Below are 8,565 nucleotides of genomic sequence, written 5' to 3' on the forward strand. Positions count from 1 at the left end.
AATTGATACAGAGAATTCGGTAGTTTGGGCATGCTATGGTTTATTTAGCCATCCACCTCTTTAGAGTGGAAACAATTTAGATTGATTCCAATCTGTTGATGTTGAAAACAAAACGCTGCACTGAAACTCCTAGAGGTAGGGTTGTGGGGCCTAACCCCCCAAACCTTTCTTTATCACTTGACTTGCCCTCCTAGCTACCTGGTATTCAGCATCCTACCCACGCTGGCTGACATCATCATCGGCATCATCTACTTCAGCATGTTCTTTAACGCCTGGTTTGGTCTCATTGTGTTCCTGTGCATGAGTCTTTACCTCAGTGAGTGCTGCTCGGGGAAACCATCTGCCTGAACTATCCAGGGACTCCCTTGGCATGCGCCCTGCCCCACTCCGGTGACCTACTTTTGGGAGGCTGTAGATTTGTGGATTTGAATAGGCTCCTGCTGCTCCCAGCATGATGGGTGGGTCTCCTCCTCTGTCTAGTTGAACCTTAGCTCAACCTGGGTAGAGGGCTGGGGAAGGGCATCTTTGTCACATGAGGTCCCCACTTGCAGGCCAAGGAGAAGGCTCATTTGTGTAACAAAAGGCAGTTTGCCTTCATTTGTTCACAGAGAGCATTTTCTACACAAGAGGCTTTGTGTAGGCTGCAGAGATGACTTGGACATAGCTTTCCTTAGTGAGCCTAAAGTCTTTCTCCCTCTAAAATTTGGGTCCCTGGCCTCTAGCACAGGTTTAGTGTGTGTGTGGCAGGCAGTGGAAATTCACTCTTTGTCTCTGCTTTTGGGGATGATGTCTTATTCTGTCTCCCCCTCCTCCTGTCACTCTTGAGCCTTAACCATTGTGGTCACTGAGTGGAGAGCCAAGTTTCGCCGTGCTATGAACACACAGGAGAATGCTACCCGGGCACGAGCAGTGGACTCTCTGCTAAACTTCGAGACGGTAACAGAGGCCTTGGTGGCCGTGGTGTGAGCTGCAAAGATGTGGAGCAGTGTGTCTGGGACCGCTGGGGCTGGAGAGGAGCTGGGGGGACAGGGGGATATTTGTGTGTGATGTTTGAAATCAGGAAAGAGGGATCGGAATGTGGAGGGAATGATCCGGTGCTCTGTGCTGTGCCTGTGTGGAACAGTGTTGGTTTGAATTCATCAGGTGAAGTATTACAGCGCCGAGAGCTATGAGGTGGAATGCTATCGAGAGGCCATCATCAAGTATCAGGTGAGGGTGCTAGTTTGAGGCCCCCTGACAGCAATGAGCTGGCTGGTGGCATTGCCAGGGCCGAGAGGAGTAATATTCAGGCGCTGAGCTAAAAGGTGCCTGGGCCCAGGTTTGGACTTGGGGATGCTCAGTGTGTATGGAACATTCCTCTCTCCTGTGTTACTGCCCTCAGAGTTTGGAGTGGAAATCAAGCGCTTCACTGGTTTTACTAAATCAGACCCAGAACCTGGTGATTGGATTCGGGCTCCTTGCTGGCTCCCTGCTCTGTGCATACTTTGTCACTGAGCAGAACCTACAGGTGAGGCAGAATCATGGAAGGTGGGGGACAGGAAAGAGGGGCCTGGGGCCTGTGTCTGTGCCACCAGGCTCCTGGGTGGGCACCCATTTAGACAGGGTGACAGGAAGAGCAGACTGTAGGTCCCCTATGATGCAGTTGGCTTCCCTGGATCTCCACAGGTTGGGGACTTTGTTCTCTTTGGCACCTACATCATCCAGCTGTATATGCCCCTCAATTGGTTTGGCACCTACTACAGGTAACCTGATCCCTGGCCCTCATGTGTCTGGGGTGCATTGCTGTTTCCTATTTACTCCGAGGATACCCAACCAGCACCCTTCTTGCAGAATGATCCAGACCAACTTCATTGACATGGAGAACATGTTTGACCTGCTAAAAGAAGAGACAGAAGTGAGTGGAGAGAGAGGAAATAGGTTTGGGACTGGTGTTTCTTGTGTCTGGAGTGTACCAGGCCTGTAACAGCAGCAGTGTTGGTGGCACTCTTCCAGGTGAAGGACTTTCCTGGAGCAGGGCCCCTTCACTTTCACCAGGGCCGCATTGAGTTTGAGAATGTACACTTCAACTACACCGATGGGTGAGCCCTCCCCTTCTTTCCTTTCCGTTGTACATTTGTGCACTGTCTTCCTGTCTCTCATCCTGCTCTGAATGTCTGCTTCTCAGCCCACCAGCACCTGGGAAGAGAGCCTGGGCAGGGGAGGGGCCAGGCTTAGTAGTAGCTCTGGTGATGGAAGGAGCCTCTTGATCATGACCACCCTTCTTAGCAGGCGGGAGACCCTGCAGGACGTGTCCTTCACCGTGATGCCTGGACAGACACTGGCCCTGGTGAGAGGAGACCCAGCCACCTGGCCCAGACTCCTCAAGCTTCCCTCATTCAATGCTCATGGTGGCTTGTGACCCAGGCTGTGTTGTCAGAGAGCCCTGTCATGATGGGCAACAGGATTGAATGTTATAACCTCCATAGACATTGGTAGCCTCTTGAAGAGAGAACCTTAGAAGCCAGTGGGCCTGAGAATTTTCCCCCTCCATTTCTCATGCAACAGGTGGGCCCATCTGGGGCAGGGAAGAGCACAATTTTGCGCCTGCTGTTTCGCTTCTATGACATCAGTTCTGGCTGCATCCGAATAGATGGACAGGACATTTCACAGGTAAGGTTGCTTGGGAGCAGACTGTAATCTAGGGGAGTATGTGGGAAAGAATAGCAAAGCCTGGGCATCCAGAGGGAGTAGAAGGAGATGTCAGCCTCTGCAAAAAGCAGGGGCCTTTCCAGCACCATATGACCTACAGTCACACAAGTAAAGTGGTCATGAGGATGATTTGTATGGTGTCATTTGACATACAAAGATTTTCTGCCGCAATCCTGTGAAGCAGGTAGAAAAAGTATCTATTTTTTTTATAGATGGGGAAACAGACTCAGAGGTTGAGTGATTTTCCCCTGCAGCCAAAATTTGGGGTTGTAGCAGCAGGATTCTTTCCTAGGGCCTCTCTCCGATGTACTTCCTGCCAGTCCATCCTACCTCCCAGGCCTGGGGGCACCTCACAGGGTAGGACTTCTGGTCTTTTGGCCCCAGGTGACCCAAATCTCTCTCCGGTCTCACATTGGAGTCGTGCCCCAGGACACTGTCCTCTTCAATGACACCATTTACAACAATATCCGTTATGGCCGTGTCACAGCTGGGAAGGACGAGGTGGAGGCTGCTGCCCAGGCTGCAGGCATCCATGATGCCATTATGGCTTTTCCTGAAGGTGAGATTCCTCTGCAGAGTCCCATCCCCTGCCTAGTGTAGTCTTGTTAATCCCTCTGTCCCCTGTCCCATCTCTTCCTTGCACATTTGGTCACAGAAACCAAGTTTATTACATGTGATTTGAGGGAGGTGGGCAATATCCACAGGGTATGAGACTCAGGTGGGCGAGCGAGGACTAAAGCTGAGTGGAGGGGAGAAGCAGCGTGTTGCCATTGCCCGCACCATTCTCAAGGCTCCGGACATCATTCTGCTGGATGAGGTGAAGCCCTGGGCAGCCTTCTCCCCTCCTTCCTCCCCTGTCTGTGCCCAAGCCATTCCTGCTGGGCACTGTTTCCCAACTAAGATAGATATCATGAATCCATGTTTCACAAAAACACTAATTTACAGTTCTCAAGCCCAAACAAGCTTCTTTTTCATTCCTGAGGGAGGCCTCAGCTAGCAGTCTTCATCCTCCTTCCATTGGGGGTTTTGAGTGGCAGGGGCAGTTTTACGCAGACCCTCTCTGCAGGCAACATCGGCGTTGGATACATCTAATGAGAGGGCCATTCAGGCTTCTCTGGCCAAAGTCTGTGCCAACCGTACCACCATTGTAGTGGCCCACAGGTACAGAACTATGGGGCTGGGGCAACTGGCAGTGTGGACCCACTTTTGATGATGTAGTAGGCAACTGACCTCTGACTTTTCAGGCTCTCAACTGTGGTCAGTGCTGACCAGATCCTCGTCATCAAGGATGGCTGCATTGTAGAGAGAGGACGGTAAGAGACAGGATCAACCAGGCAGTGCCTCTGAATTGGGACCTTCAGGAAAAGGTTGTGAAGTCCCAGGGCCTTCTGGAGGGGCTCTCCGTTTCCCATCTCCTCTATCCTCTCTGTGGGCTGGTGTCAAGGACCCTTGGGGCAAAACTGATGGTTGGGGCTTACACTTTTCTCCGTGACCTAGGCACGAGGCTCTGTTGGCCCAAGGTGGGGTGTATGCTGACATGTGGCAGCTGCAGCAGCGGGGACAGGAAGAAGCCTCTGAAGACACCAAACCCCAGACCATGGCATGGTGACAAAAGTTGTGGTCACTTCCCTCCCAAAGACTAATTCAGAGGGAAACAAGACGTATCTCTTTTCCCTAACTTATTTCTTACTGGTCTTGGGATTTAGTGCCAGCTATAGTGAGGGAAAGGGACTTTCTGGGGAAATAAAAGTGTAGACTGTGTGAGGATCACTGTGGCTTTGTGGTGTGGAGTACTGCAGTGGGTCCCTACCCTTAAGTCAAGTGAGCATTCCTGACAAGACTTTCCTCTTTTGGGTTGGAGAGGAGAAAGAAACATACCACTTGGATGTCTTATTGACTGCAAGATCCTTTATTTTTTCCAGGCCACTCCCTGCCCACTACACATGACAGTAGTCCCAGCATAAGGGGGATGACATAATGAAGGGGGGTGAGAGTGGGGCCTGGCCAGCATCCACCGAGGGCTCAACCAGAGAATGGTTTCTCTCCACCGGATCCCATGTAGCTGGAGCACCAGCAGGGCCTTCTATAGGCTCAGCTCAGCAAACTGTTTTGCTGACACTCGCTCCCTGGAGGTGGCCTCCACATCACTCCTGCTTGTCTGTGCACTCCAGGCTGCTCCGGGCCTCCTCTCCCTGGGTACCCTAGAGGTGTGAGGGCCACAATCCTCCTCAGCTGAGCCTCCCTCCCCAAGCCCAGGGCCCTAGCACAGGCTGCAGTTGGATGGCTTCAAGCTGCGGCTCTGGGCCTGGAGCAAGAAGAGGGGAAGGAAGGGAAGACGGTACAATGTAAGGAAATGTCAGAGTTCAGCATGGACTGGAGTCATACCGAAAACAAAAGGATAACCGCCATTCCAAAACTCTCCACCACCACCACCCCCCGCAACTTTGTTACTCCCTTCCAGCAAAGGACCCCATCTTTACCCCATCCTCATACCTGCTGCTGTTGATACTCTGCCTCACTGGCTGATAGTGCTTGTGCTAAAGCTAAGTCTTCTTCCTCCTGAGAACTGGGAGGGAGGAACAGCTTAAGTTGGATGACAGTAATATGTAAAAGGTGAGCATCTGATTTGTGTTAAGCATCATGGTGTGGAGCACTTCTGAGTATTACCTCAGTCTTCATAGCAACCCTACAAGGTGGGTATTAGTATTGTTCCCATTTTATAGAAGAAATTAAGGCCCTGTGGGTTAAAGAACTTGTCAAAGGTCATGAAGTTCATCTTAATTTGAGCCCAAGTTCCTAAATATTATCATGCATTGGGTCAGAGTGGTCCCACTTACTTCCATCCAGACTGAGCCCTTGCCCACATCCTACCCCCTCTCTTTCACCAGGGAGTAGGTACCTTAGGACTGGGGGTTTGGTCTCTGCCAGGGACAGTTCCAGGGCTCGTTGCAGAGCCTCATCCTCACTCTGTAAAGGGAGAGAGGGCCAGTTTCCTTGGACTTTACTTTCCATGTGTGTTTGCTTCTGTCCATCCAACCTCTGCCCAACTCACCAAGCCATTCTGCAAAGCAATCACTGGAGGGGCTGTCCGGGATGGAGATCGGGTTGTGACTCTGTGGCAGACATTCAAGAGGTTGAGGTCAGAGATGTGAAGAAAAAATAGGGGAGAGGAGAATTGGGCAGGCCTACCTGTGGGAAGAGGTAGAGGAAGAAGGCAAGGTCCGATTTGGGCTGGGAATGGTGCTTGTAGAAGAAGCCAGAGCTTGTGCCCTGGAGATGGCAGCAAGTCTGCAGGGAAGAGACACTATTGGCACACCTCCAAGAACAAGCCTTATCCAAGAAGTCAGGAGTTTCTCCAGTCTGGAAAACCATGCACTTGAAAAGGAAGCTAAGACTCCCCTAGTCAGGGCTGGCTGGATAACTTGGTTGGTTAAAGCACAGCCCTATAACACCAAGGTCCCGGGTTTGGATCCCTTTACTGGCCAGCCGCCAAAAAAAAAAAAGACTCCCCTAGCCAACAGGGACAGGGTTGAAGCTTCTCAATTTGTAATAACAGAGGCTGAGTCACTTGCAAAAGGAAGGGATGGTGCCAAAGACAAGTAGAGAGCTCAGCTGTAATTACCCTGCCCGGCTGGTTGGGTGCCCCTCCCCAGAGCAATCATGGTCCAGTGGGTGACGGTGCTTGATGCAGAAGTTTCGGCCACAGCGTTCACAGGTCAGTTTCATCATTTCTCGCTGCCGGCAGCCAGAGCGTTCACACTTATTGGTGAAGATCTGAGGTGAAGTGGAAGGTTTGTCTGCTGAGACTCGCCCCCTTCTCCAGCCCCATCATAAGAGTTGGCTTTTTAGGTTTCCAGGCATCCGTAGTTCCAGCTGGGTCATGGTTGACCCATCCAATGCTTACCTTACGTTTTTGCTGTGCTGGATCAGAGCGACAATCTCTATCGATGTGCTCCCCCACAGCGCGGTCAGGGGCCTCCCCTCTAGCCACAGGCACAGGCACATTACAGAGAGGGCAGACAGGTACCTGGATATCCTATAGTCAAGGGGCAGGGATCAATCTGTGGCCCACTCCCAGTCCAAAAAATCTCTGGTCCTGAAAGAACCTGGATATGTACCCCACAAACGCACAGGAAAACACACTAAGTAAGCCTCAGAAGCACGACAACAGAGAGGAAATATGAGGCAGACAGACTTCGGGGATTCTGCATGCATCCTCCATCCGCCCCCTTTTATTCTTAGAATCGCCCCCTCACCTTTTGGTAAGCAGATCCACAGCTATGCTGAGCGTAGGCCACATGGTCCGCGCAGAATATGCCCGCGCAGGCATCGCACTTGAGCGGCAAAAAATCTGCAGGGAGCGGGTCTGATTGTAGGTACGGCGGGACCTCGACGTCCGTCCTTCTTACTCAGGCCTTCCACTCAGGGCGAGGAAAAAGCACGACAACAGAGAGGAAATATGAGGCAGACAGACTTCGGGGATTCTGCATGCATCCTCCATCCGCCCCCTTTTATTCTTAGAATCGCCCCCTCACCTTTTGGTAAGCAGATCCACAGCTATGCTGAGCGTAGGCCACATGGTCCGCGCAGAATATGCCCGCGCAGGCATCGCACTTGAGCGGCAAAAAATCTGCAGGGAGCGGGTCTGATTGTAGGTACGGCGGGACCTCGACGTCCGTCCTTCTTACTCAGGCCTTCCACTCAGGGCCAGGAAAAGGTCACCCTGTTTGCAACACACTGCACCCCTTGCTCCGTCCACTCTCTTTAGCCACGCCCCTTAGCCACGCCCCCTTAGCCACCGCCCCCAACTTCGAGCCCCGCCCTTCTCTGGTGTTTCCAGTCCCGGAGTCCCATCCTCCTCGCCCACCGGTAGTGCCAAGCCCTTTCCGCTCGGTCCCGCCCCTTACCCAAGCGCTGACAGCTCGGCTCCGAGCAGTGAGCTCCGAGGTCCGGAAACTCCATCGCCGGGCCGAGGGGTCCTGCTGGAAGAGGAAGGGAGTACTGAGCATCCCTAGGGCTCCCGCTCCTGATCCGGACCGAGACCCCGCGCTCCGGGGGCCTCCCTGCCCCGCCCCTTCCTCCGCCGCCCCGACCGGCTCACCGGAGCCTCAGCGTCTGCCGGCCCGCGGCTCCCACTCCTCCGGCGCGCGGGGGCGCGCTGACGTCACCACGCAGGGCGGGCGCGCGCCGCGCACTCTCCGGGCCGCGGGAGAGCGTCCTGCAGAGCCGAGCCCCGCCCCCTCACGATGGCTCCACGAAGGGTCTCTCTGAAGCCTCAGGGATGGGCGAAAGGGCCGCCCCGCCCGGCTCACCGGAGCCTCAGCGTCTGCCGGCCCGCGGCTCCCGCTCCTCCGGCGCGCGGGGGCGCGCTGACGTCATCACGCAGGGCGGGCGCGCGCCGCGCACTCTCCGGGCCGCGGGAGAGCGTCCTGCAGAGCCGAGCCCCGCCCCCTCACGATGGCTCCACGAAGGGTCTCTCTGAAGCCTCAGGGATGGGCGAAAGGGCCGGGCCGGGGAACAAGGAAGGCGAGGACGGATGATATCTGGGCACGGAGGGCTTGGGTGGTCACTGGTCCGCTTCTCACTCTACACCCTCCCCCCTTACCATTTCGTTCATGGCCAAGGCAGCACTTAACTCTCCACGAGCTGACAACTCCCATGTTTCTGTGTAGTACAGAATTCTCTCCAGAGCTTCAGATCCTTCCTCCAGGTTTCAGCTTTGATGTCCTTCCTGTAAAACTTCCCTGACCCTCCTCAGTCTGAGCAAGGCGCATCTGCCATGTGACCTCCCTGCTTCCATTCTAGCACCCATATCACTGCATTGTAATCAGCTGTCCCCCACCCTTACACACATAAATATACTGGGAAGTCATGGCC

General features: G+C 53.8%; 2 protein-coding genes across 4 annotated transcripts in view; one reads left to right on the plus strand and one right to left on the minus strand.

Moving 5' to 3' along the window:
- Window positions 1-4,455, plus strand: part of ABCB6 (ATP-binding cassette, sub-family B (MDR/TAP), member 6) — a 7,538-nt gene extending 3,083 nt beyond the window's left edge. The window contains exons 1-14 of one of the 2 annotated variants that reach the window (XM_008587469.1): window positions 115-316; window positions 827-936; window positions 1,144-1,209; window positions 1,382-1,507; window positions 1,666-1,742; window positions 1,831-1,894; window positions 1,993-2,078; window positions 2,269-2,326; window positions 2,545-2,649; window positions 3,073-3,247; window positions 3,393-3,505; window positions 3,755-3,849; window positions 3,933-4,001; window positions 4,186-4,455. In XM_008587469.1, the coding sequence (XP_008585691.1) occupies window positions 259-316; window positions 827-936; window positions 1,144-1,209; window positions 1,382-1,507; window positions 1,666-1,742; window positions 1,831-1,894; window positions 1,993-2,078; window positions 2,269-2,326; window positions 2,545-2,649; window positions 3,073-3,247; window positions 3,393-3,505; window positions 3,755-3,849; window positions 3,933-4,001; window positions 4,186-4,297 (1,314 nt within the window). In that variant the 5' untranslated portion in view covers window positions 115-258 and the 3' untranslated portion in view covers window positions 4,298-4,455. Of the gene's footprint in view, window positions 1-114; window positions 317-826; window positions 937-1,143; window positions 1,210-1,381; window positions 1,508-1,665; window positions 1,743-1,830; window positions 1,895-1,992; window positions 2,079-2,268; window positions 2,327-2,544; window positions 2,650-3,072; window positions 3,248-3,392; window positions 3,506-3,754; window positions 3,850-3,932; window positions 4,002-4,185 lie in introns of those variants that run through there. The other variant, XM_008587470.1, reaches the window with a different exon arrangement.
- Window positions 4,456-4,574: 119 nt separating this feature from the next.
- On the minus strand, window positions 4,575-8,004 carry ZFAND2B (zinc finger, AN1-type domain 2B). Of its 2 annotated transcripts, none has more exons than XM_008587472.1 (10): window positions 8,001-8,004; window positions 7,596-7,667; window positions 7,224-7,318; window positions 6,593-6,724; window positions 6,311-6,462; window positions 5,878-5,976; window positions 5,741-5,801; window positions 5,588-5,655; window positions 5,182-5,254; window positions 4,575-4,993 (listed from the first exon to the last, which is right to left on the minus strand). In XM_008587472.1, the coding sequence occupies exons 2-10, from the start codon at window positions 7,648-7,650 to the stop codon at window positions 4,949-4,951; spliced, it is 780 nt and encodes a 259-aa protein (XP_008585694.1). In that variant the 5' UTR covers window positions 7,651-7,667; window positions 8,001-8,004; the 3' UTR covers window positions 4,575-4,948. The 2 variants fall into 2 exon arrangements, with proteins under 2 accessions (XP_008585694.1, XP_008585693.1); XM_008587471.1 differs by lacking the exon at window positions 8,001-8,004 and adding an exon at window positions 7,790-7,850.
- Between the last annotated feature and the right edge of the window lie 561 nt (window positions 8,005-8,565).

This window comes from Galeopterus variegatus, unplaced genomic scaffold (assembly GCF_000696425.1).
Source record: "Galeopterus variegatus unplaced genomic scaffold, G_variegatus-3.0.2 Scaffold4400, whole genome shotgun sequence".
Lineage (NCBI taxonomy): Eukaryota > Metazoa > Chordata > Mammalia > Dermoptera > Cynocephalidae > Galeopterus > Galeopterus variegatus.